The sequence below is a fragment of the Canis lupus genome, chromosome 33, assembly GCF_011100685.1.
Source record: "Canis lupus familiaris isolate Mischka breed German Shepherd chromosome 33, alternate assembly UU_Cfam_GSD_1.0, whole genome shotgun sequence".
Taxonomy (NCBI): domain Eukaryota; kingdom Metazoa; phylum Chordata; class Mammalia; order Carnivora; family Canidae; genus Canis; species Canis lupus.
The window spans coordinates 7,828,078-7,855,962 of record NC_049254.1 but is presented as its reverse complement, the minus strand read 5'-3'; the positions used below and the strand labels follow the sequence as shown (position 1 = coordinate 7,855,962).

General features: G+C 37.8%; 1 protein-coding gene across 41 annotated transcripts in view; it reads left to right on the top strand.

The window, feature by feature from the left end:
• Window positions 1-27,885, top strand: part of ABI3BP (ABI family member 3 binding protein) — a 233,795-nt gene that overhangs the window by 50,012 nt on the left and 155,898 nt on the right. For all 41 annotated transcript variants that reach the window (XM_038582661.1, XM_038582660.1, XM_038582640.1 and 38 more), the window contains exon 2: window positions 8,939-9,118. In XM_038582661.1, coding sequence (XP_038438589.1) covers window positions 8,939-9,118 — 180 coding nt within the window. The remainder of the gene's footprint in view (window positions 1-8,938; window positions 9,119-27,885) is intronic.

Here is a 27,885-nt window from a genome sequence, read left to right as displayed (position 1 = left end):
AGTCACCAGACGGTGAAGTATTGGCCTGAGGAATCAGGGCACTGGGAATTGTGACCAAGGTGGAAACTGTGGTTGTTTTTGCTGAAATGGAACTCACTTATACAAACAGCTGGGCAAACAGATATAAAGTGCTCCATTAAGGAAGAAAACAAGAAAACATTTTCCCTCTCAGATTTCTAGCAAGATGCCATTTCTTTCTAAATTCAGTAGCAAATATTCTCCAGGTATTTGGTGACCATAATAACCTAATAAAAAGTTTACTAGTTGACACCTGGGAGTTAAGGCTCAATGGGAATTGTTTGGGTGTGGCTCTATCAAGGGAGCTCTTCAGGTGAGCTGGGACTTTTTATTTCCTGCACTCTGAAAGTATGTGTTGCATGCAGGAACATGTCTTCCAGTAGCAAATTCCCCACAAGGCATTGGAGAGAGAACAGGCTGTTCTGCTTGCACTGGAGCAGAGATCACGAAATGTTGTAGGTTGAGCTTCCTGTTCACATTGATCATGTATGTGTAAAGTCAAGTTCTGAGTTTCTTTGAAAGTTCCCATTCCCACAGGCTGGCAGCTGTTCATGTAGCTCATGGGACTTTACCACAGCTTTTTTCTGTGCTTTTTAAAAAATGACATTTTTTTTCTGTAGATTTCTAAAAGTTTTGCTTTACCTTATCTAAACTATTTTCATCAGGATTTTCCCCTTACATATTTAGATTTGAGTTAATGAAACACAAGTAGGGATGCCTTCTGTTCATCTCTAAATCTGGGTGCTATTAATTGATTGCCTGAATGCCCTAGATCTCTTCATTTGTTCTTATTTAGATTTCTGATTCATCACCTGACTTGTGAATATTGAGCAAAGTAATTTCATTTGTATATTAGAGAGCAGAATGTCCAAGATGTTTGTGGCTGAGCCCCTGTCCTCCTTACACAAAGCATCCCAACACCCATATCCCTTATTACCAGTGTCAGCAGAATCAAGAGGCAGGGAAGATAGAAAATCTTCTATCTTTTGATAGAAATCAAAAGCATGAAGTAGGAAGAGTGGGAAGGAGCAGCTTGAGGCCTATGGGAAGAGTTTAGAGGCTTTCAAGTTAGTTACCCTTATCAAATCACCCATTTTTGTAAGCAGCAACTATTTCTGCATGGTCTTTGTGAGTGTGGGTAATGTATAGGGCCATAAATAAAAGTTGGTTTGAATAATGCCATTTAGAGATTTGCAATGCACAACACAACTGTCAGTGGCCTCCCTGTTTCTGGAAGACATGTTGTAAAGCTGCTATACGTTGATTGCACACTAGCTCTTTGCAAGCTCTCGTTAATTATCCACTGAGCCTTGGTAAAACTTCATTCCCAAAGAGTTGGGAAGAGAGTGATAGAGAATCTGTGGGTTTTTGAGAAGGAATTCCATTCTGGAAGCCAGAGATTCAGGATACCATGAGATATATGGGATTGATGATAGATGGAATACAATAAATTGAAATCGTAAAAGGATTTGTCTAGTAAGTACTTTGTGAGTGCTTTTAATTATAATTCTGCTTATCCACCACCACCACAAAGCCATTTCATTCCCTCTACCTGTCTTGTCTGGCATGCCATCATGTCACTGCAGAATGGGCGATGCCTTCCTTTATCTTCATAACCACCTTGCACAGATTCTCTTCTAATGGAATATTCTACAAGCATCTTGCTATTATAGCACTGCTGGAAGTAGTTTTTATAATGTCTAATTGTATTTAGTTGATGGAAACAATCTTTATTTTCCTTAAAATATTTAACTAAAACTGTCAAGCTTTTTCGGCTATGGAAAGTTTCCACTCATATCACTGGCTTTCAGTTTGTTGTTTTTGGTAAGAAAAGCCATGCTATAGACGACAGACAACACATTTCTATTTAAGGATCAGAAACAATTGAAGATTATTGTATAATTGACTTTGGCCACTCCCTTCACAGTGTGGCTGCCACAGGAAAATCAATGAAACTCCATATGGGTTTTTTTTTTTTTCCCTTCTAACATATTTTCTTGGATCATGATACCAGGACAGGGAGTCATTTGAGTACCTTGCCTATTATAGGATCTCTTTTGGGCTCTCTAGGAATTAAAGCAAATGTTAAATTATTGCCAAGTCCTATGTTAAAATTATGGTTTGTATAACTTAGCATTACAGTTCAATTACATATAATCTCTGCCATCAGATATGGTTTTTGGAAGCTTTTGAACGTGTTGTCAGACAGTAATTGCCCTGTTTAATATGTAAACTGAAGATGTGATCATAAAAGCATTGGAATGTTTTCTACTTGCAGTGTATTGTGTAAGAAGAATATAGAATACATTTGAAACTTTGAACTGTCAGTTCTGGGAAGATAATGTCTAAAAAGGACTTGCTGATTTTATATATGAACCATCGGTTGAATGTGTAATAATCTTAGGCACTATTAAAACTCTTGCAAAGTGCTGTAATGGCAAGACAATTGAATGATCTTCCTTTAGAGGAATGTCTTCCATCTCTGAGAAAGGCCTACTACTCAGATGAGGAAAGTCATGCTCATGCTACAGAGGCATGATATCTTGCCAGACGAGAGTTTCAACCATGTTGAATTACATAAGTAATTTGTTTTGTTTTATTGCTGAGTCCTATCCCATTGTATGAATAAACCGTAATGTGTTTATCCATTTGACCATTGATGGCCATTCGGGCTGTTTCCAGTTTGGTGTTGCTTTGAATTATCTGCATACAAGTCTTAGTATAGTGTTATTTTTCCTTTTTTTGCTAAAAAAAAAAAAAAGAAAGAAAAAAAAACTATGAATAAAATTAATAGGTTATTTGGTAGTTGTCCAACAGTTTTCACAAGTGGTTATACCACTTAACATTCACATTCAAAATGTACGAGGGCTCCAGTTTTTCTAAATACTGCCTAACGGTTGTTATTGACTATCTTAATTTTATCCATTTTTGAGTGTGTAGTATCTGTGATTTTTAACTTGCCTTTCCCTAAAGACTAATTATGTTGACCAGGAGATGGTAAACTAGAACCTGGTGAACAAATCCAGCCAACTGACAATTTTTACAAGTAAAGTCGACCTTTGAGCAATATGGGTTTGAACCGCACTGGTCCACTTATAAACAGATCCTTTTGATAAATACAGTAAATGTATCTTATATGTGAATGTATCTTCTCTTCCTTATAATCTTAATGTTTTCTTTTCTCTGGCTAACTTTACTGTAAGAATACAAATACAGAATATACTGTAAGAATATAAATATAGAAAACAAAATATGAGTTAGTTGACTACTTATGTTATCAGTAAAGCTTCCAGTCAGCAGTAGGCTTTTAGTGGTTAAGTTTTAGGGAGTCAAAAGTTATATGCATATTTTTTACTGTGTAGTGGGTCAATACCTCTAACCCCCATATTGTTCAAAGGTCAACTATATAGTTTTACTGAAACACAGACATGTCCCTTGGCTTATATAATGTTTGTAGCTACTTTTGTGCTCCAATGGCAGAGTTGAATAGTTGTGGTAGAGAACATCTGGTCTACAAAGCCTAAAATATTTAATATTTGACCCCTTATGGAGAACATCTGATGATACTGCTGTTGAGCATGTGCTTATGGTTATCACATATCTTTTTTAGTGAGGAATCTTTTTAAATCTTTTTCCCTTTTTTAAAAAATATTTTATCTCCTTATTTAGTAGAAAGAATTCTTTTAAACATTCTGAATATAAGTTTTTAAATAGATATATGTGTTGGGAATACTTTCTCCCAATCTGTAGTTTGGCTTTTATCTCTCTTGTTCTTTTCAAGTTCAAAACTTTAAAAAACTTGATCCAATGCGGAGAAAGGGGAACCTTCATGTACTGTTGGGAATGCAAACTGGTGGAGCCACTCTGGAAAACAGTACAAAAATTCCTCAAAAAGTTAAAAATAGAACTACCCTACAACTCAGCAATTGTACTACTAGGTGTTTACCCAAAGGATACAAAAATGCAAAAAAAAAAAAAAAAAAAAAAAAAAGGATACAAAAATGCAGATTTGAAGGGGTAGGTGTACCCTGAAGTTTATAGAAGCATTATCAACATTAGCCAAACTATGGAAAGAGCCCTAGTATCCATCAACTGATGAATGATAAAGAAGACGTAGTATTTATATATAATGGAATACTACTCAGCCATCAAAAAGAATTGCCATTTGCAGTGACATGGATGGAACTAGAGTATATTATGCTAAGTGAAATAAGTCAGAGAAAGACAAATGCCATATAACTTCACTCATGTAGAATTTAAGAAACAGAACAGATGAGCATAGGGGAAAGGAAAGAAAAATAAAATGAGATAAAAACAGAGAGAGAGGCAAACCATAAGAGACTCTTGACTACAGAGAACAAACTGAGGGTTTCTGAGGAGGAAGTGGGTGGGGGGATGAGCTAAGTGGGTGATGGGCATTAAGGAGGGCACTTACTGTGATGAGCACTGGATGTTAAAGGTAAGTGTTGGAGCATTAAATTCTCCTGAAACCAATATTATACTATATGTTAACTAACTTGAATTTAAATAAAAACTTAAAAATGAATTAGATCAAATTTTAAATTATTTTTTTACCAGTTTTTTTAAATCTATGCTTTATCAGTTTTTAAAATCTATGCTGTCATATCTGAACTGATGGGAATTAATTACTTTGATATCTTAGAAAATTTGACTTTGTATGAAAAAAGTGACTAAGTTTAGGGGATGGCGGTATAAATGGAATGGGTGTTTAAAAAGGGAAACATTACGGATAATAATAATAAGGTTTATTCTTTTAGTCCTGAAAGAATTAAGTCATTATTTTATTGACATCAGTATTATAGCTATTATTTTACTTAATATCTCGTAAATTAATGCTGATCTGGTTTATTCCTAAATTTGCTATTTAGAGTATTTCTGATGTCTTCTATAGTGTTTTGTACTGAGAGCACATAAACCAATGATTGCTGCTACACAAATAGATACTTTTTACTTTTAAAAAAAGAGCTTTAGTATCAGTTTTCTCTTGAAGCGATTTTATCAACTTGACCAACTACATACCAAACTTTAGGCCACATTCTGAAATATTTTGGAAAGTATAAAAACCTTAGAAAGGTTTTTCACTGATTTTAATGCCACAGGTCATGTATTTACTTTTAAAAATTAAAAGAGAATTAATTCTAATTTGATTCTGAAAGATTTTTTTCTGTTAGTATTTTAGGACACCCTTTTGAACTATTTAGAGATACGCTAGGATATTACAAAAAGAGGATTAGAAACAACTGTCCTAGGTCCAGGGTTCTACTTTACCAATGTGCAATCTTCTTCTCAGCCATAATGGTGGTGTTTTCCTGGAATATTTACATTCTTTGTCTCACAATTGATTGGCATAGACTTTATTTCTCATATGAGATATACAATAAAACGCTTTTCCAATACTCTACTCTGTACTTCTGGGCTATTCTGGGTAACATATCTGCCATTTTACTTATAAATGTTTTCCTAGCTAAGCTCATATCATGTTATATTGTCTTTCTATTAATTCTACCTTATATCATTCACCGGAGGCTTTCACATTAACATTGAAAGGTCACTGCCATCACATGACTAGTGTTCCAAACCATTAAACTAGAATTACTCAGAATGAAGAATAACTAACTTATCAAAAATTAAAAATTCTTATAAGATGCATAGAGATATACCCTACAATATTGGGGGAAATTGTCCAGTAGTATAAAATTGAATACTAGTCCAAACATTCATTTGAACAAATGATTGACAAACTTAATCAGATGAAAGAGCAAAAATTGCTTGAACTTTTTGCTGAGCACTGAAGACCAATGGTGTAATAACTGAGTGGCTGAAGTGGTGTAGAGAAGACAAACCAAAGATAGAGGGAATCCATCCTGAGTGACAATATAAGCATAGGTGAAAGTGCATTGCAGGATGTGAGAAGATTATACTGGCCCAAAAGAAATAAGATATGTTGAGAAGTAACAAAGGAAGTAATGTGTGCCAGGATAATGAAAGGGCTTGAATTTCTAGCTTCAAATAAGGAACTGGGATGAGAGTCTCAAAATAATTAAGTTTGTGATCCTGCTTTGAGTTAAGATTTGTCTGCGTGCATCTCTCTTTCTCAGAAATTTAAAAGTTTAGCTCCAGAGGGGAGTATGATTTAGGAATTTTGGAGAAAATAGGTCAGCTAAATGCCAACTCATTCAAAAAGTTACAGGATATTGATGTATTTACTGACATAAATTATTAGCCAAAGGGAGAAAGACTGGAGTCATGAAAATTCCCATGCAGAGGAAATGAGAACACTTCCACCTTTGTTGGTCAGTAATTCTGTTTACAGCCTTCCTTTTCCTCACTCGGTACAGCCATCCTTTCCACTTTCCAAATGGAAGAGTAATGTGGTACATTAGGCCAAAGTCTATGAGCAAAGGTCTAATTTGATGATGCTTAGTCAAATATGAGCACAACCTAAGTACATCAAGATTTCTTATTCTCTGCTTCCTAACAAGGGGTTGGAAACAGGCCAGCTGTGTTTTGATTTACTGTGGGACCTAATAACCATCTAAGGTAGTGGATTATGCCCTTGACCTAAATTTGTTCCATTCCACTGAGCAGGATAGAGTTATTCTAGGGTTAATCTAGGTACATAACTAAGATGGGAAAATTGGCTTGGACAAAAGCTATGTTATAGCTGAAGTATAAATCCCCTCCTCAAAATCTAGTGAAGGTAGGACAAAACATCACTGGTGAGCATCAATTTGAGCATTACTGTCTGGGGGTTAGCCACTCATTTACTCCACTGGGAAATGATGATGTTCTCCATAAAAACAGAGCGGGAAGTGCAGCTTGGTGAGAAACTGAGATCCAGTTTTGACCTTGCACTTAACTTGCAGAGTGACAAGAAGACTGGGTGCCCTCAAATGCATTGTTTATGCTATGAGAGAATTACACTAGATGAATCTTCTTTGGACTTGGATAAGCCCCCCAGTATCTCTGGGCTTCAATGCTGCCACAAATGTGGGAATAGCAATTTGATAATCTAGAACTTTATAGAAATCTCATCAAATTCTTGAAGTACGAAGACCTGTGTACATACCTGGAAATAGTAGTATGGGCTGCTGAGGTAAGAGAGTGCTTCCTACAACCTGGTATCCAAGAAGAGGCTATCTGTATTTCTCTATTTTTGCAAAGGCCTATTGGAATTCATTTATGTAGCTATTTTGAGTAAGTCCAGGATAATTTTAACTGGAATGGTACATTTTAATGTGATAACTTTGGAAGCCATACTGTTCAGAGGTGTTGACTGGTATTAATGCAATATAAGTCTTCATAAGAAATTGAATGTGGATTACTAAATTAATAAATGCAATCTTTCCGATGGGCAAACTATTTTAAAATTATTAAATCTCTGTGGGATAAAGGAAGAAAATAATTGAGATCTACAATCTTGTATCTAAAGTCCTTGGGGTCAGACATGTTTTAGAATTCAGAAAATCTTTGAATTTTAGAAATGTACTAGGTTGCCTAGACTAGATATTAAGGCGCCTCTTCAGTGGGGCCTTAATTAAACATATTAATATGTTGATTAATACTAATTATAATTAATTATTAATGTGTTAATTAATATTCCTACAATTAAACATGTGAATAGTTACACAAAATAGTTACACTATTCAGTGGGAGTTGAGAAAGATTTAGTGGCCTCATTATGGTTCAGATTGGGTTTTATTACCAAATTAGTTTAATATGAATTTATACAAAATCTTACAAAGCCATTTTGGATTTCTGTATTGTGGCTAAAAGGTTATGAATGGGTTTTACTAAGTAACCAATTATTGAGCAATTACTATGTGCCTGCTTTAAGACTGTGCCATTTACACTAATCTTTGTAAACAACCCATCAAAGTGGACATCGTTATCTAGTATTCATAACTTACAAATCAAGAAATTCAGGGTTGAATATGTTCAGGGACTCACCAGAGGCCCATTGATGATTAAGTTGCAGAGTTGGCTTTTGAAGTCTGCTCCTTCTGGTCCCAAAGACAAAAGACAATGTTGTTTACTCACTGCTTGCTCAAGACTTCTGGTTAGTGTGGTAATCTGCCGCTGTTGCCTACATAGTTAATTAAATTTTCAAGGCTTTTTTTTTTTTTTTTTTTTTAAGTTTTCTCTTGTCACGCTGCACAATCTCTCTGGGAAAGTTCATCCAGTGATTATTTAGAAACTGATGACATCCAGATGGATCTGTGTTCTATTTCTGAGCATCACCCTTGATTATTCAACCTCCTGTGGGTCATCTCCATGTAGTTTTCTCACTGACCCTGCAGGACCCAAATAGACCTAAAGATCTTTCTCCTCCAACCATCAACTCTTTCAGAGTTCCCTATTCTCCCTAAAATGACCCCCCCACATCCATGTCCCTTTGTTTCCAGCTCTGTATATAAATTACTAAATCTTGTGGGGATACAGCTGGAGGGCAGCATTGATGAGGCTGGGGGGTTTCAAAGTACAGTAGTTAAATTTACTAATAAGAAATTTCAGATCCTTTGAACATTCACAAACTGTATAAAAGGAAGGTTCTGACTCTTGTGGATAAATAAAAGAGCCTTCAATCCCATCCACCTGCTCAATAATAAACTACCAAATACTAAGCCCTAAGATTTTACTTTTGTGTTCTAGACTGCTTTAGTCTATATTATTTAATTTAGATAGCTTTATTTGATCTATGTTACTTAGTTTGGATTTTTGGATCTCAAAATTACCCGTGTTTTAGCTGTTTGGGTGTATGTGCTGGAAAATCGAGTAGCCAAGTAGGTAGCATGCCTTCTAGTAACAATACCTCTAGCAACTAACCTTCACTTCCAATTTGCCCTGGGATGCTAAAGTGGCAGAATAACAGCCCTGCATTTTTTGTTTCCATCTTTAGGTAAAAGGCCAAGCCTGAAAGTCCACATCAATACCACGAGTGACTCCATCCTCTTGAAGTTCCTACGTCCAAATCCAAATGTAAAACTAGAAGGTTTTCTCCTAGGATATGGTAGCAACTTGTCACCAAATCAGTACTTCCCTCTTCCAGCAGAAGGCAAATTCACGGAGGCTGTGGTCGGTAAGAGGTTTGGGTTTCGGGCATGGGAAGAAAAGAGGTAATGGGTGCCACACGGACTGTAAATCATGAAGGCAAGCACCCTTTCTTCTACATCTTCTACATCTCAGCCAAACCAAATGCCAAAATTACAAACCATCTACATAATTGTTGTGGCCTATAGAGCATAGGTCCTTACATGAAAAAATACAGAATGTGAATTCTTTGTGTGCTGCAGAAATACTCACCTTCATTGCCACTATACCCACAATCCTTGACCATAGAACTTAAATTGCACAAGGGAATAAATAGGCCCAAATGCCTGGTTTAGATCTCTGTAACATTACCTGTTTATTCGGATTAATGTTTCTCCCTGTTTTGTCTTTACGCTCTTCTGGGGGAAAATAACAGCTATAGCTTTCTGGGCATCTCTTCATGAGAAGCTGCCTTTAAAAAAGGGAAGAAAGAGAAGAAAATTTAAATTTTTTTTAATTTAAAAAGATTAAAAAAGATTAAGAGCTTTTACAGGTATCATAAAATTTTACATTTTTTTTGAAAATGTTTTAGTCCCATTAGCAATGTAGTTTGAGGGTGTAAGCATCTTTAAGCCTCATTCAGAAAAATTATTTCCAAATAAAACCTTTTTTTTAAAGCATAACTTTTTTTAAAAAGGGGAATCATGTATTATGAATGCCTTCAAAACTTTCTGAACAGTCTCAGAGGAGATTTGTATTTTGCTCCATTGCTAGGATTATTGCTAAAGGGCCTTGCCATGAGGTTCCCATGTGTAACCCTGTCACATGAACTATCGTAGATCAGATCTGGCATTCATGCATATATGCAGGGAACATTGAAGATAAATATATTTTTCCCTGCAGCCCCTTGTTCCTCAAAGAGAGGTCTGTTATACTTTAAAATCAGACAGGGGAGTGACATTATTAATTATATATGTCTAGACTGGATTTTACCTAAGATAATTGTGTTAAAGCAAACACATAGTTTGTTGCCAAAAAATGTGATAATTAAGCACTTTTGACAAATGTTATAATACTAACCCTGACCATATAAACTGAAAAGAATTTAAAATTTTGCAAATATTCCCCCACCACATTCACTCTTGACTACAAAAAGTACTTGGACGCTGCATACTTGCCCCATGTACCAACAGGCCTATTGCTCCTTTATTGAGCATTAGAAGTAGTATTTTATTTACGATATTTTCTCCCCTTGGTTATTTAGATTATTTGGTCAATTGTAAACTTCCTTTCCCTAAGAGGTGAAAGATGAAATCAGATTGCTAGTAAAACACATGTACAAAAAAGTAAAGAAAATTTCTGATATAAATGGACCAAGCTTATCAGTAGCTGAATGATGAGGGATAATCAAATGGATTCAGTACATGTTTATTTATTTACTGTGGCTGTCCTTTAAACTTTTTTTTTTATTAAGGAAAGTTCAAACATTTAAGGAGAGAAAATATTACAATGACCCTCCTGTTTCATCATGCAACTTGAATATATATCACGGTTTTGCTGATCCTGTTCTATGTACTCTTCACATGTACAATTTTTTTATTAGGGGATTTTTAAAATTTATTTTTATTTTTTTTATTAGGGGATTTTTAAAGCATAACTGGTTATCATATTTTTAAATCTGTGAACCCTTCAGTATGATAAATATTTTGAGTAATGTCATGCCTTTATCATATTATAATAATAATTGTATGATATCATTGAGTACTAAGTCCATATTTAAATTCCTCTGCTGATCTTAAAAATGCCTTCTTGGAGTTCTTTTTTGAATCAGGATCCAAACAAAGTCTACATGTTACATTTGGTTGTTATGTCTCTTAAGTAACTTTTATCCTATAACAATCCTCTCTCTCCTCCCTTTTTAAATGTCACTGATTGTCTCAAGTTCTTGGCTTATACATCCTGGTCTACATTTGCATTTAACTAGTTGTTTGCATTCTGTAATTTTTGACTGGTCCGTCTGTCTTGTATTTTTTCCCATGGAAAAAAAAATAGATTTGGAAGCTGTGTTAAATTTGGATTCAGCTTCTTGGGAGAAAGAAGACTTTATAGGTGGCATTGTGTATTTCCTAACAACTCACAAAAAGAAGCACATAAATGGCTGGTGTCATACTTTGTGATGTTAAGGTTGTTCGGTGTGTTTAGGTGGTCTCACACTCATCCCTCCACTATAAAATTTGCCATCAAATTTTCACTTAATCAGCAATAAATGGGAAAAGTATTGCCCAGATCCATTATTATGGCAATTTTACTTCTAGATACATTCTGGATATAATCTGTCTGAAATTCTACAATAAAGAATTTATTTTTAAAAAATTTTCCTTACAGAGTTTTGGGAAGGACAGGATAGCTTCTCATTGTAATCTATTGGTGTTCTGATAATCTCCAGTGATAACCTATAATAATGTTTTATGATCAATAAGAGTGCATTGACTTTTATATATTTAATGAGGTTTAATCAATATATTATTTATCCAACCTTTATGAGTCTTCTCATTGTCTAGCGTGCATAGGGTTGGCTGTTCACCTTGGTTTACTATTAAACTGTGAATTTCTTGAAGTCAGGGTTTATGTTATTCTTTGGTTAATCATAGCAGAATGATTTACATTGAGTAGATAGGCAGTAAATAATTGTGGCACTGAATTGAATAAACTCAAATCTGTGTCAAATATTTGGGCTGGAGGAGGCCAGGAGAGATTGTCTGGTCTGAGCCCTTGTCATCAGGCAAGAATATATCTTAGCCATCCAGGGTAGGTAAAATATATCACTGTGTATCTTAAAGATCTCTAGGGACAAAGATTCCAAAACTTCTCCTGGAAGGCTATTCCAAGTAGCCTTTTAAAAATTCTTACCTCATCCTTTAGAAAAATGAGTTCTTTTATAATTTCCTTTCTCTTCTAGTATTCTACTGGAAGCGGAAAAAAAATTCCTTTCACATTTTTCCTTTCCATCTTTCTTTATGCCAAAGAATCTGTGTGCTTCTACTTTTATTACTTCAAAATGGACTTACGTTTCCAAATTAAATGTGATTCTTTGGTTGCTTCAGTTTATTATTTGCAGTCTTTCTTAATGACTGTTTTGTATTAAACAGTCCTAAACTCCTATCTGGTTAGTTTTTGGTTGCTGCTATAACAAATTACCACGGATTTGGTGGCTTAAGACATCACACATTTATTATCAAAAAAAAAAAAGACATCACACATTTATTATCTTACAGTTCTGTATGTCAGAAGCCCAGCCTGGCTCTCTCTGGGCTAAAATCAAAGTGTGGGTTCTCTCCTGGAGGCTCTGAGGGAAAAATCTGTTTCCTTGATTTCTGCAGCTTCTAGAGACTGCCACATTCCCCTTCCACCTTCAAGCCAACAACAGTGAGTCAAGTGTTTCTCATTCCACATGTCTTTGAATTCATCTTCTGCTTCCCTCTTCTACTTTGAAAGATCCTCGTGATTATATTGAGGCCAGCTGGATAATCCAGGTTGTTCTCCCTGTTTTAAGTCAACTAATTAGCAACCTTATTTATATCTGTAACCTTAATTCTCTTTGTCATGTACCAAACATATTTACGGGTCCTGGGAATTAGGATTTGGGCAGTCTTGGAGGGACCATTTTTCTGCCTGCTACAAACTATACACACTTGAAATTTGTGTCTCTATTCTTTCTGCCACCAGTTGACTGTATGATTATTCTCAACTCTGTTCATCTGTAACAGCAATAAAGTCTATTTTTCACAGATGTGCTGTGGGTGCATTGTGAATTCATGATTACCAAGTGATGAGTTGAAATCCCTTGAGTGCAAGCAGCTCTACAATAACAAAGAATCATTCCTTTGTGAAAAGAGCATCACTTACAGCCTCTCCTTTTACTCTTTTCTGTAATAAGAAGTTTTAGTAAACTAATAGTTTTCAGTTGCACTGAACTAGACCCAAATGGAGTAACTCATTTTCATCTTCCAGCCACTATTAAGTGCCACAATTGGACACACACTTCACTTGTTTGATGTGTTTCAAAGATTCTACTGTTGAGATGAGAAGCTGTGGATCATTCAGAAATAAGTTAGCATTTAGTGACCAGTGGACTAAAACTCTCATACAGAATAATCTGTTATAAATATTTCTATATTTCTTTTAATACTGGTTTATCTATTATTGAAAGAGGCATTTTCAAAACTTACATACTGGTCTTATATGTAAAACTAAATAATAAAATATTCCCTTTTGCTATTTTGAAAAATATAATTTGTATAGAACTGTAAAAAAATGTATTTCAGCAAAATCTTCTAAGATTTTAGATTAATTGGAACAGTAAAAAAAAAAAAGTATTATCCTAGGTGACTATGAATAGCCATTAACAACCATGAGAGCCTTGCAATGATGTGATAAAACATGATTCATATTTAGTAGATCTAGGATCCTGTATCCTCTTTTTAAAACCCATACCATGAATGTTCTCATTTCTGGTTTACTCATTCAGGCAATGCTTTGTCATTTATAAGTTCAGCTGCTAGTAATTTTGCAAATATTCAATAAAGTAAAACGTGAGATTTTTTTGACATTGAATCTTTATTGACTCCTACTTTATGATGTTCCCTTGACTGCTAAAGCTACTTTAATCGGTATCACCTGGGAGGGAAAGAGTTGTCCACCAATTATGTCGTGCAAGGTAAGGAGTTATTTTAGTATCCTTACTGCAAGAAAAGCTTGAATTCAAAATAAATCATATAGTCATCACTTCCATGGATTCTGACTAAAGAATTAGTCTTCTAACAAGGTGTTAGCACTCAAAGGGATTTAAGAGGACAAATTTCTTGTCCTGTTAGTCACAACTGCTAACCCTTATACTCACTGCGCTTATAGGGCAGACTTCTCACCTGTAGCCAGGGGCTCCTCAGCTGCTCTCCCCAGTTGCCATCTTGCTGCTAGCCCTGGAGAGTGATTTCTGAGCTTGCTAGGAAAGTACTAACAGTACTAACTGCTAGGAAAGTACTAACAGTACTAACTGCTCGGTATATGGTCTACACTGGATGGAGCCTGGCCTAGAATGTTGTTGTGCATTCTAGGACAGATCCACCTCCACCCAGAGAAGCAGTATGATGTGGGGAAACAGCATGTATGTACTTTTGAGCCAAACGGATCTGGGTTCAAATTCCATACAACAATCTATGGTGGAGTAGTTCTAGGTAAGTCCTATAACTTCTCTGTTTCATTTTTTTAATATAAAATACAGAATAATCTTTCATTGGTGTTGTGGAGATTATGCATAAATTATATAAGGCAGCTAATATAAACCCTAGTACAGAACAGTGGGCTTTATAAATTTTGTCAGTTACTTTCTTAACATGCCAAATGGTCTTGGATAATTTTAACCTTCCTGAGCTTTGTCTCAATTGCTAATAGTAACTGGGCTCAATCACCACTAAAGTTCTGGTCTGCTCAGACTTAGTGCAAGGTTGAAAACCTTGGTCTAAGTGGTAGTCCTGTGGTTTTGTTTTCTGTTTTGTTTTATTGGTGGGGTGGGGGGCAGTCAGGAAAATTATAGAAGTATATTGCTTTAGCAAAGCTGTCAGTAACTAAAAGAAGTAACCAAACTCCTCGCTTTGTCGTACCTTACAAATGTTGTCTTAGAAGGGACAACTCCCAAAATAGATTAAGAAACTAAAGAAGCCAGAAACTTTTAAGACTATGACACAGCACCTTTGGTGCACTCACTTCTTGCCTGTAGTTGTGATCACCTTTTAATAATTAAGGGGAATTTCCTGTTTGGTGCCCTCTGCTGAATAGAGCCTTCACGTGACTCCTGGAATTCCATAGCTGTGGCCTTGAAAGCAGAATGGGATGATCCTGAAAAGATACAACTGAAAGGATTTGTCATCACTAAATTTTACTTTTCCACTCTCTTACTCTAGTGAAGCAATTTTTAGCAAGAGCATAGTAAACATTTTGACATATTCTACTCAATATAGGTCAAAATAAAAGCATGACACTCAAGCAGTTACTAGACTGAGGGTAATTTTATCTCAGCAAGTTCAGATCAAAACTTTTAAGATTTCATTTATTCATGAGAGACACAGAAAGAGGCAGAGGCACAGGCAGAGGGAGAAGCAGGCTCCATGCAGGGAGCCCAACATGGGACTCGATCCCAGGTCTCCAGGATCAGGCCCTGGGCTGCAGGCGGCACTAAATCGCTGAGCCACCTGGCTGCCCTCAGATCAAAATTTAATCATCAGTTTTTTATTCTGAAATTTCTCACTGTCTTTTATTTAACAGGGGAAAATCGATTATAAAAATTTGAATAAAGTTAGTTATAATGATCCAGAGCAATATATATAGCATGGTTAAGATACTACTTATATTCCTGTAGATTATGAATACTCCCCTATACGTTTGTGACTTTTTTTAATTTAGGTATAATTAATGTATTAGGTTCAGGTGTAAAACAGTGATTTGGTGTTTTATATAGTGAGAAATTATCACAATAAGTCTAGTTAATATCTGTCATACAGTTACAAAAATATTCTTTTCCTTAGAATTTTTAAGGTCTCTCTCAACAACTTTGAAATATGCAGTACATTGTTAACTATAGTCACCATGCTGTACGGTATATTCCCATGACTTGTTACAACTGGAAGTTTATTGTATCTTTTGATCCCTTTTACTCATTTGGTCTCCCTTGGTCCCCCCAGCAGCCACCAATCCATTCTCTAAATCTATGAGCTTGGTTTTGTTTTTGTTTGCTTTAGATATATCTAAACATATAAATGATACCATTTAGTATTTGTTTTTCCTGTGTTACTTACTTCACTTTGCATAATGCCTTCAAGGTCCATCCAGGTTGCTGCAAATGGCAAAATTTCACTCCTTTTTTTATGGCTGAATAATATTCTTATGAGAGAAGGTGTGTTTCCATTCACTGATGCACATTTAGATTGTTGCCGTGTTTTGGCTATTGTAAATAATGCTGCAGTGAGCATGGGGATGCATATATCTTTTTGAGTTAGTGTTTTCATTTTCTTCAGATAAATATCGAGAAGTGGAATTGTTGGATTACATGGTAGCTCTATTTTTAATGTTTGAGGAATCTCCATCCTATTTTGCATAGCAACTGCATCGATTACATTCTTGCCAACTGTGCATGAGGGTTCTTTTTTCTCCGCATCCTCACCAACACTTATTTCTTGCCCTTTTGATGCCAGCCATCCTGACTGTTGTGAGGTGATTTCTCATTATAGTATGGAATTTCATTCCCCTGATGATTGGTGATACTTAACGTCTATTCATATGTCTCTTGGCCTTCTGTATGTCTTTTTTTGAAAAATATCTATTCAAGTCTTCTATCCATTTTTAAATGGATTGTCTGTTTTTGCTGCTGAGTTATTTATATATTTTGGTTATTAACCCCTTATCAGATACATGACTTACAAATATTTCTCTCATTTAGTAGCTTGTCCTTTCATTTTGTTGACGGTTTCCTCCGCTGTACAGAAGCTTTTTAGTTTGAGGTAGTCCATCTGTTTATTTTTGTTTTTGTTGTCTTTGCTTTTGACATCAAATCCAAAAAATTGTTGCCAAGACAAATGTCAGAGTTTACTGCCTATCTTTACTGCTAGTTGTATGGTTTCAGGGCTCATGTTCAAGTCTTTAATCCATTTGAGTTAATTTTTGTGAGATAGTGATCAAATTTCATCCTTTTGGATGTGGCTATCCCATATCCAAAAACCCAGTTTTCCCAACACCACTTGTTGAAGAAACTGTCCCTTCCCTACTGTGTATTCTTGACTCCCTTGTCATAAATTGTGTATGTGTGGGTTTATTTTGGGGCTGTGATTCTGTTCCACTGATCTTATGTCTGTGTGTTTATGCAAATACCATACCGTTTTGCTTACTATAACTTTGTAATGCAACAAGGGTACATGAAACAAGGGTACATGATACTTCCAGCTTTGTTTTTCTTAAGATTGCTTTAGCTATTTGAGGTCTTCTGTGGTTCTACACAAATTTTACAATTGTTCAACCCCCTCTACACGTTCTACCCTTAATTTTTACATTTGTATAGAAAGAAGAAAGATGCTTTTCTTTTTTCTTTCATCATTGCAAACTTTAGAATTTCAAAGGTTTTTTTTTGTATCTTTTTCATAAAAATGTTTAAGTATGCTCTACTCATTTTTATGGAAGTGGGATGAAATGTAATAGAGAATGCCATTTATTACACTGAAAATAAATATATCACCTTAATGACAAAAACAAGTGAACTTTTATTCTAAGTGTCACAAGGAAAGTGGTGGTGGATTCACTGAAGAAAAATACCTGAAAAGAAAGGTTGAAAATAACGGAAGGAATTATAGAGGGAATTAATTAAGTTGACAAATAGTGAAAAAGGAGCAGGATAAGCTAATGGCAGGAAAAGATAAAGAGGCAGCTATTACAGCCAGCTCAGTCCCTCTCTTTCTTGGCAGGTACTTAAGGATTAGTGACTTTAAACAAGAGGGTATGAGGGGAGACAGCAAAGTAGCAGCCAGCAATGATTTCAAGGTAGTCCTCAAATGCACATTGGGATGCTGATTATGCAGGGGTGGTCAGTCTTATTAGTTCACTTTTACACATAAGGAAGTGAATCTCCGAGTTTTAAGCAAACTTTCTAAACTTACTTACTCAGCTAGTAAATGACAGGTCCAAGATTTGAACCCAGGGAGTCTGGCTCTAGAAACTGAGCTCTGAAACACTCTACTTCCTCTACAACTTTGAGAACTTTATCTGTTCTTCTATAGTAGATCGTCCATAGCCCCTCATACGTTGCTTCTATAATGACTTTCAAACAAATAGGGGGAAAAAAAGCCATATGTTCTAGAAGGAGCCATTGGCTACCTAATGAATTAAGTTAAATGATTTAAATGAGTTAAAGTACATAAAGCACCTGCTGTGCCCTTAAAACTTGTTCTCCCCAACCTATTGGGAGAAAACTTGTTCTCTTCCACCTATTTGTTATGAGCTCCCCATCTGTTAAGTCCTACCTTCTCTGTTCCCTGCTAAGCCATTTCTGGCCATGGCAGTCAACATTTATGTCCCTTTCTATGTATATCCTAGAGGCTAAGTATTTTCTTTCACCATCATTCTTAATAAATGGCTATTTATTTTTATTTTTGGGTATCTTGTCTGCTCCCATGTTCCATCCAGATAGAAAACCCCTAGGAGTTAAGAACCCTAGAGGCTTTCCCTTTTTACCTCCAGTGTCATCACTGGCAGGTAAAAAGGGAATGAATGAATGAATGGCAGAAAGGCAAGGGAAAGGCCCAAAAAGTCTAAAACTGGTGGGTCATATTTAAGATGGATTTTCCTCTTTTGTTTAGAACTATTTTCAGAATGTCATCTAATTCCTACTTGTTTTTCTGGAAATGGTTTTCCCACTTGGGAAGTATTTGGCTTTGAATCTTTAAGATTAATCCAAAATTTTCATTAAAAAAAAAAAATAAAGGAATCTCTCAATCACAATCACTTGATTTTCTTCCGAGGTACAAAATTTAGCCGGACTTAAGTAAGCTTCAATTTTAAAGAAATTGGCCTAGCGGGTATCAATTTCTTAATAAATATGAAGCCATCATTTAAGCAATTTGCCATGAGTTGACACCAGAAATTTCATAATAGATGACCATCTCACCATGTTTTGATACAGATAACATCTTTTCAAAGTTTTTTTTTTTCTGTTGGATTCAACTATAATGTTCTCATGGTCTTCCTGACCTCACCAAACAACAGATAAACCGTCTCCAAGTTTCTTTTCTTGGAAATATAATAAAAAGAATTTATAATATTTCAATATAAAGCATGAAATTTTTTTTCAGATGTATCGCACAATTCACTGGGATTGAAATCTAACTTAAAAAAATTAATTCCTGGGACTCCTGGGTGGCTCCGTGGTTTAGCGCCTGCCTTCGGCCCTGGGCATGATCCTGAATTCCCGGGATTGAATCCCGTATCAGGCTTCCTGCATGGAGTCTGCTTCTCCCTCTGCCTGTGTCACTACCTCGTTGTGTCTCTCATGAATAAATAAAATCTTTAAAAAAAAAAAAAAAAGAAACCTAATAAAATAAAAAATAAAAAAATAAAAATAAAAAAATTCATTCCTAATTATACCTAAAAGAGTTTCCCCAACCCAAGGTTTATGACCCTTTGGCCATGGACAAAACAAAAGCACGCCCTATCCCAGATTTGTTGCAAGAGACTTGCTGTGAAGATATCTTAAATGGAAAGACAGCTGCTAGTAGAAGGATAAATTGGGAAATTATGTGGAACAGATATACAAGATCATATGTAGACTTAGAAATCTCCTTTACTTTTAGGAATACATCTCACAATTAAGGAATATAATCAAATCTCGGTCTCCTAATGGCCCACTTATTTCCTTATACATTTTCCTTTCCCTGAGCACAGGATACCTGGTACTTAAGGATCATACTTGAAGTGCTATGTCGTGAAGGCCAACATTTGGTTATATTCTGTTTTGGATTGTTCTGTTTTTGTTATTTTTGTTTCGTTCTGTTTTCATTTGTGCCCTATCTGACTTGCTAAATAGTGAATTCCTTGTGATCAGAGCTGAGCCTCCCCTTCCCTCATGTACTCCACAATCAGGGTCAATAGATCTTTGGATATAGGAGCTGACTACCCAGAGTTTGATTGGTGGTTTGCTGGAGAGTCTCCCAGTCAACAAGATAAAACCTCTCTCTTTGTTCAAGGTGGTAATCTCTGGGAGGAAAAAAAAAGAAACTATTCAATTAGGTTAATGCCTTGTGACCCTACCCTACTTCTTAGGCACAGTTAGAGCTTATACCTCTTTTCTTGCCACAATTAATACTGCTTCCTTTTGTTTCAAGTGTCCCAATTTAGTTAAAAATCATATGCTTAATATATACTTGAGAGAAAGCCTTGAATTCTTGGCATGGACCCCAAGTCTTTCACCATCTGACTCCAAGCTGGTAGCTTAGCCTCTCCCCCCTGCAACTCGGAACACTCCTCAATGAGAAAAGAGGAACAAAATCAAGAGATTTGCTACAGGTTTGACTTTGATGAATTCCATTCAGAAGCCTGGGCATGTAGAGATTGCTCAAATGCAGGAGTAGAAGTTCTCACCACCCTGTTTACTGATGATGTAATGTTGTTGAGCACCTGTAATGTGCTGGGCCAAGGGATTCACGGAAGTAAAATCCTCTCTCTCCCCTCTACATGGTAACATCGATTAAAGCATTTAGGGCAGCCCGGGTGGCTCAGTGGTTTAGCGCTGCCTTCAGCCCAGGGCGTGATCCTAGAGCCCGGGGTTGAGTCCCACGTGGGGCTCCCTGCATAGAGCCTGCTTCTCCCTCTCCCTGTGTCTTTACCCCTCTCTCTGTGTTTCTCATGAATAAGTAAAATCTTTTTTAAAAAATTAAAAAAAAAAAAAGAAAAAAAACTGTTGATTTGAAAGCTTTGGCTTTTTACCTGATAGTTAATGTGACCTAGCTTTTATTATTTGAAAGAAAACTACCCAAATGAAGTCCTGATTTTTTTTTTTTTATACTACTTCCTATAGAGATAATAATGAAGTGATGAACTCACCGGAAAATGTGTGCGCGCGCATTAAGCCTCCCCTTCAAAAGCAAGCCCTTGCCAAACCTTAGACCAGTTCTAAGACAACAGAGACAACACCCTACACTACAGTTCTCTGTGGGGTGCACATACAAAACACAGGCAAGAAAAAAACCACAGGCAATAAAGTCAACGATTTTAATGTCTACCAGGTCTCCTAAACTAGAAAAGGATGTGGACTGGATGTGGAGGCAAGTGGGTAAGAGAAATAGTTCGTTAAATATTTGTTTCCAGTGTCTGGGAGAGAATTGGTCAGAGCTGGAAAGTAAGGCAGGGTTATCTTGGGACAGTGGCTGAGATGCTCCAGACTGGTGGATGCCAGGACCACAGGAAACTAGAAGCAACCTGGTACATCACGGCTGGGGTGGGTATGCGGGGACTGGGGACGTAGGGTCAGGGCAAGGCGGATTTTGTGGGCACGTGTGACCAGTGCATTCCGGAGGGCCCTGCGTTAGAAGTTTGCTGCTTTGCTGTCGCTGCTGCTTTCTCAATGAGGTCAGATGAGACCAGGTGTCCGTACTGAGGGCTTGTTCCTGGGCTCCTGGGCCCGACCTCCCAGCTCCTCCTCTGGTTTGATTGGATGCCTGGTCCCCTACCGCCCCTCCTGCAAGGCCTTCCACTCCACATGCAGACTTGGTGACTACCACTGACTTTGCCATCAGGAGGGCCTTGGTGACCTCTGGCAGGACGTGGCTCCAGCAGTTGTTGCAGGGGCTAGCGTGGCCGCATGCAACCACCTGTGGGGTTGTGGGGCAGGTGCAGGCCCTCTCCTCCCCCCCCCATTCACCTATACAGTCTGTCTCAGTTCAGAGACTGCAATCCTGTGGAGTCGGTGGGTTGGGATGGCAGGCCCACGGGAAGGGGAGATTGACTTTTCAGCCCTGAGGGGGGTGAGGTCAGAGGTAATGGGTTTTGTTCCTGCTGCTGGTGGGAAAAGGTTCCACGCAGTCAGGCAGGGGAAAGGAGAGTCTGCAGGTGCAGACTTGCAGGTGCAGTGTTAAATAACTGCTACGTGCCCTGACAGGTCAAGGCAGAGACTGTGGGAGAAGGGAAGTGTTTTATGCTTTGTCCTTCATGTCACTTCACTCTCTGCTTATAAAAATAGGGGTTTCATCTTTTGATGATGATGATGATGATTTGCATTGACTAGGCCTGCAGAGAACATAGCTGGCACTGGCTGACGTGTATTACCCACACATTGACTCTCCACTTCTCACTGAAATTAAAATAAAACTCAGAAAAAGTTTCCAGCAATGTCTTCTTCCATGGAATGTATCTTTGAAATGTCCTTCTGGAAAAGATGCATTTTTCCTGTATACAAGACCGTTTCAGGAAAGCTGTGAGGAGCGCAGGGCTGTCGCGGAGCCTCTGGGAGTACCCTGGATTGTGCTGAGGAGGAGCCCTCTTCCCCCTCCCCCTCATTCCGTGCACCCCTCCTTCCCTGGATCCTCTCTTATAACCTCAGCTGCAGGGTCCTTCCCACCATGCTCTGTCCACTGCAGCATGGGGGTGAGGGGTGCTTCTCCTCACTGCCATCAACTTCCAACAAGTCTGAACAACACGTCCCACAGCAAACACACATGCCCGAGAGTTCCCTTCAGAACAAGTCTTCCACTGAACATTCTAGAATCCCCCCAGTGGAGGCTGCTCCTCGTCCCGTTTGCAGTAGCAGTTGCTCTGGGGTACCATTCGGCCCTTTCCAGCATCGCCCCAGGCTGCTTGGCAGGCAGGGCCTGTGGCTGCTCTCAAGGGCTCAGAGCAGCCAGGCCTCTGGGCCTGGGGCAGAGCGGGACATCCGTCAGGGTGAGGATGGGTTCGGTGTTCAACTGAGTTTTGTAATGGTTAGTGGAAATAATTCCTGAACCATGTAGGATTTGCTTTCAGTTTTGCTTGAAAATTTTCAGGTGAAAGGATAAGTCTTATATGCAAACCACACATTATAAACAAAAACTTCAAAGAAAGGTGTTCTACAGATAGGCTTGTCAAAGAAGAATTCAGCGATTATAGTTTACTACCTTTTTTTAAAAAAAAAAAAAAAAAGATGATTTGCTTTTGCTATATCCCAAACCTCTAATTATTTTTTCCTTTATTCTTGAAAAGATGGAATTTCTTCCATCTTTACTCTCAGCCCAGGCAATGAAGGCATGGGGGGGTGGGGAGGACAGATTCATTCATTCTTTCAGAAAACGTTTGTTGTGCAATTACTGTTTTCAGGTTTTAAGGTCCAGAAATGAACAAAACTTGAGCTGAGTCTGGGCTAGGTTTGACGTCATGCTTAGCCCACCAGGTCACCCTATAGGGCTTAGAGACCTCTAAGGCAGAGGACTTTTATTAGTTTGTGATTCATGATTCTCTAGACTTTCATTTTTTTTGTGCAGCTAAGGGCAAAGTGCTAATAATCTAAGTGATTTATGAAAAATTACTAAACTTTTATGTTCATAGTTAAACCAGTAAATTTTGTGTACTCCTGACACAACTTGCAACTACTCTGCCTTCTGTTTAGATTTCTGGCTGCCACGAAACTTTGCAAAACTACAAGCTTGCACATGCCTAAGCAGACATTGCTCTTTGCCCAATTTTCTAGAAAAATGCCCCATTTTTTTTCCAGAAGGGACACTGAACTTCCCGAAAGGGTATCAGTGATGTTCCTGAGTTGGTTGAGTCTATCAATTGCTGCTGTTCTAGCTTTTATTTTATTTTTTTTAAGACTTATTTATTTATGATAGACATAGAGAGGGGCAGAGACCCAGGAGGAGGGAGAAGCAGGCCCATGCCGGGAGCCCGACGTGGGTCTCGATCCTGGGTCTCCAGGATCATGCCCTGGGCTGAAGGCAGGTGCTAAACTGAGCCACCCAGGGATCCCCTGTTCTAGCTTTTAAACACCTAATTACTTTAGGGTCACTTCCTGATGGTATCTTGCGGTGAGTTTTTGGATTGCTACTCCCCCCTGGAGGGATGCATCAATAATATTGGAGTTTTTCCTTTTGTAGTAACTTGGCTTCAGAATGGATACGGACTGCAGTTCAAATATTAATCCTTTATACCTCATTGCTGAAACTGATTTGGTGGAGGGGTATCAATGTGTTATTATTTTATTACTGCAACGTGAGAATGGGTGGAGCAGGTGGGGAGTAAGGTTGGTTACCCCACTGAAATTTAGAAGTAATCCTGTGTGGCCTTTCAAGAAATGAGCAGAGACGCAGCATTTACTGTCGTCTTATGTTCTAACTCCCCGCCAGCTTGCACACCTCTCTTTCTCAGTGAGGCTCCCCTCTTCCCTTCGTGGGCCATCAGGCCACGGACAGTGTCTGCAAGTCTAGGCAAAGGCACGTGAGGTGGAACTGTGGAGCCCAGGGCCTCAGCTGGATCTCGGTTGGCTTATCCCCTCCATGGCCACACTACGGAGATGCCTTTTTTTTTTTTTTTTTTTCTCTTCCAGAACTGACTAGTGGGTAAGTGGAACTCTGTGCCTGGGCTTCAAACACAAGGAGGCTTTTCAAGGGGATTATTTAAACAGACATGACTCAGTGTTCGTGTTGATGAAATAAGGCACAGGATCTGTCTGCCAAACACTAAAAGCTAAAGGGAATACTAAATTTGGAGTGTGCCCCTTTAGGACCGATCACAGCCAAGTGTGGCATGTGGATACTTGGGGATGCAAAGGAGGATTGATGATATTCGTGTGTGGATACTTTCCTGGCCATGGTTTTGTTTTATTGGTGACTTTATTCTTAATTTGTTAGTAGTCTTATGATGTAGCACATTGACATGCAGTAAAAGTAGTTCCCTTATTTTATCAAATTCTAAAACCCCTGTAACTATAAATCACACCACTCTTTCATATAAAACTAAAAAACGATAAAGCTGTTGGTTAATAACACTGCTTTTGCCTCCCCAGGGGCTTTTATTTAATACTTAGTGAAACAACTTCCTTTGCCCTATTGCTACATAAATTTCATATTATCTATTTTTTTTTTTTGGTAAAGAGATATGATTTTATTTTTTTAAATAAACTGTTAGAATAGCTTTAGATTTACAGGGAAGTTGTTCATACAGTACAGACAATTCTAAACACTTCAACTTCTCCTATTCCTAACATATTAGGCTGATATTATACCCTTGTCACAACTAATGAACCAATATCGGTATGTTATTAACTAAAGTCTGTCCTTCATTTGATTTCCTTAGTTTTTATTTAAGGTCCTTTTTTTCCTCCTGGATTCTATGCTGGATACTGTGTTATATTTTGTCATGTGTCTTTTGGCTCTGGTGGACAGTGACAGGTTTCTCGACCTGCTCTGTTTTTGGTGAAAGGTTCTGGCTAGATATTTTGTAGAATGTCATTCAATTTAGTTTGATCTGAGGTTTTTCTCATGGTTAGACTGTGATTGGGAGCTTGAGCAAGGAACATAATACTTTAAAAAAATTTTAAAGTAAATACTGAAAAAAAAATTCAGTAACTGCTAAATATTTTTCACCTTGAGATTCTGAACCTTCTGTTTCACCTTTTGACCCTGAGTTCTCAGTAGCCTTGTTTTCTCACGGCACAACACTCACTGTGCCCGCAAGAACACTGGTGATGCAGCAGATGTGAAACCCGTCTCTACTGGGTTTTCTTCCAAATTACTGATGTTCTTCAGCCAGTTTTGAAACTGTCAGTTTCTTGACCTTACTGGGCAAGGTGTCAGGTCACAACTGCTCCTGAACGGTGTAAGAGACCATCAGTTGTAGGCTGCATTTGAGAAATGTCAAAAGCTGGAGGACCGTATGCCCTAGAGCCATTGAACTATGGTATTCTGAATTTTTAATATGCCATTCTTCATAAAATAGCCTTATTTTCAATATTGTTAAATAATCATTTGGAATTCAGGTAAGACTATGTTGCCTTTATGTCTCCAAATCGAATCAAGTAAATTCTCACGTGCTAGATTAGAAGGAAGTCAGGTTTCTTCTCTGTAGGACTCCTTCCCCCATCCCCCTCCCCCAGTCTTGCAAACTCTGAAGGGCTGGTAGAGTTCATTTGGAAGCTCATCCAACTTCTGCACAAGAGCCTGGGGCTCAATATTCCATTTACAGCCCCGCCCCTCCCTGCCCCAAGACCCTAGTTCTGAGAGATACTCAACAGGAATGTATGTGTAGGGTGCTTTACAGAAAGTTGGGACAGATGTCTTAAGATCTATTTTGTTAATTAAGAATTAGTGTTGAATTTGGTCAAATGACTTCTAATATCTGTTGAAATAGGCTTCTATTTTTTAATCCATTTCTGGAATAAACTACACTTGGCCATTATATGTTATTGTATTATGTGTCGCCACATTCTGTGTACCAATATGTTTCCTAGGATGTTTTGCATTGATGTGAGTAGTGAGAAGGAAAAGCTCAGTGGCATTTGTTAAAGATGTTGGGAAGATTTTATTTAAGGGCGGCGGGGGCGGGGTGTAGCCTGGGTGGTTCAGCGGTTTAGTGCCAGCTTCAGCCCAGGGCATGATCCTGGAGACCCGGGATCAAGTCCCACATCAGGCTCCCTGCATGGAGCTTGCTTTTCCCTCTGCCTGTGTCTCTGCCTCTCCCCCCCCCCACCCTCTGTTTCTCTCATGAATAAATAAATAAAATATTAAAAAAAAAAAGGGAGGGAGGGTTATTGTAATAGGTGTAGGGACAACGACAATGGGATATTGCAGTGTGGGAGACAGATTGAGCTTCACTCTGAACATAACAAGGAGATGTGGGAATTTATAGCCAAGGAGCATGGTGGGAATGTGTGGATGGGTAATTACTAAGAAGAAACATGAGGGTAAGGGCCAGGGGAATCTGGTTAAACTAACCTGACAGGATTCTTGCTGAAGCCAGGCCAAGGGTGATGAGGGGATGGTGGAGGATGAGGATCCTCATTTGAGGTCAAGTGTGATCAAATATGGAGGAGAGGGGGGGTTCTAGCTAACCCACTTTAGCAAAACATTTGATAGAATTGGAGGACACGGACATGAACACAAAGGAAGCCCCCATATCAAGACCTTATTGAAAAGGAGCTCAGAAGAGCGGGATTTTAGTTTGGGCAGGACAGAGAATCTTGGTATGGTGTATAATTTTATTTTTATGAAATTTTTGCATTTTGGAGTCTGTGGTGATTGCCTTTAAAAAGGGGGCAGCTTTGAACACTTTCCTTTTTTTTCTAAGTCCTTAGGGCCTCTTACGACACAAATATCTGCTTTCAAGAAACCGTCATTATTGTCCTTGTGATAGCTCTCATTAAATTAGCACCTTCTATGTGTTAGGCACTACTACTAAGACCCCTGTGCAGCCAGGTACACCCCATTTTGCAAGTGAGGAAACAGGTGCACATATATTAAGCACTCACTCACCTTGTATAAGCAACTGGCAAGCAGGCTCTAGAGTCCACGCCTTTATGTCTAGAGATTTGGAGTGACGTGAACCCAAATTCTTAAAAAGATGGCAGGGCAAGTTATTTTTGTTCAAGCCCCTTAGATAATTTCCTGTAGGATCATCCTGGCTTATTAAATGTTTACTTTATGGAAGCTTGCATGGCAGAAATAAACCTCATCATGACTTCATTTTTAAGCAGTGTGGCTTGCAATGTGGATGTCCTCTAATAAGAATGTGAGAATTGGGATTTATAGAACATAGCAAATAGGGGAGGATTATTTGCATTTGCAAAAAATCTAGTACGTTATAAAGGATTTCAACAGTAGGTTTCCTTAAACAGCTGTCTGGATCCTTCACCTCAGGGCTTTTAAACTCTTAAGCAAACTCCGTGTAAGTAGTCTAGAACATGGTATAGGCTTATTGACTAGCAATGGAAAGTTGGTTAAAGTAACTACATTCCACGCAAATTTGCTTAAGTTGACAATTATATACATTTTCTGAATAAAAAAGTAGTCTATTTTGGCTTGTGTTGGCAAAATTGCTGATCAAGCTACAATTGTACATATTTCCAGGCTGCTGCAAATCCGCAAAGAATAGCATAGTACAGAACTGAAGTAGAAATTATGTTTTTTAGTTGTTTTATTTTTCCATGTCTGTGTTCCAAATCGAGTGCAAAGACTGCTGAAATACATGAATGTTGGAAGTTTTTAATGAGTGGTGAGAGGCAGCGTATCTGCACCCAGTTTCTGAAATCTGTTCCAATTT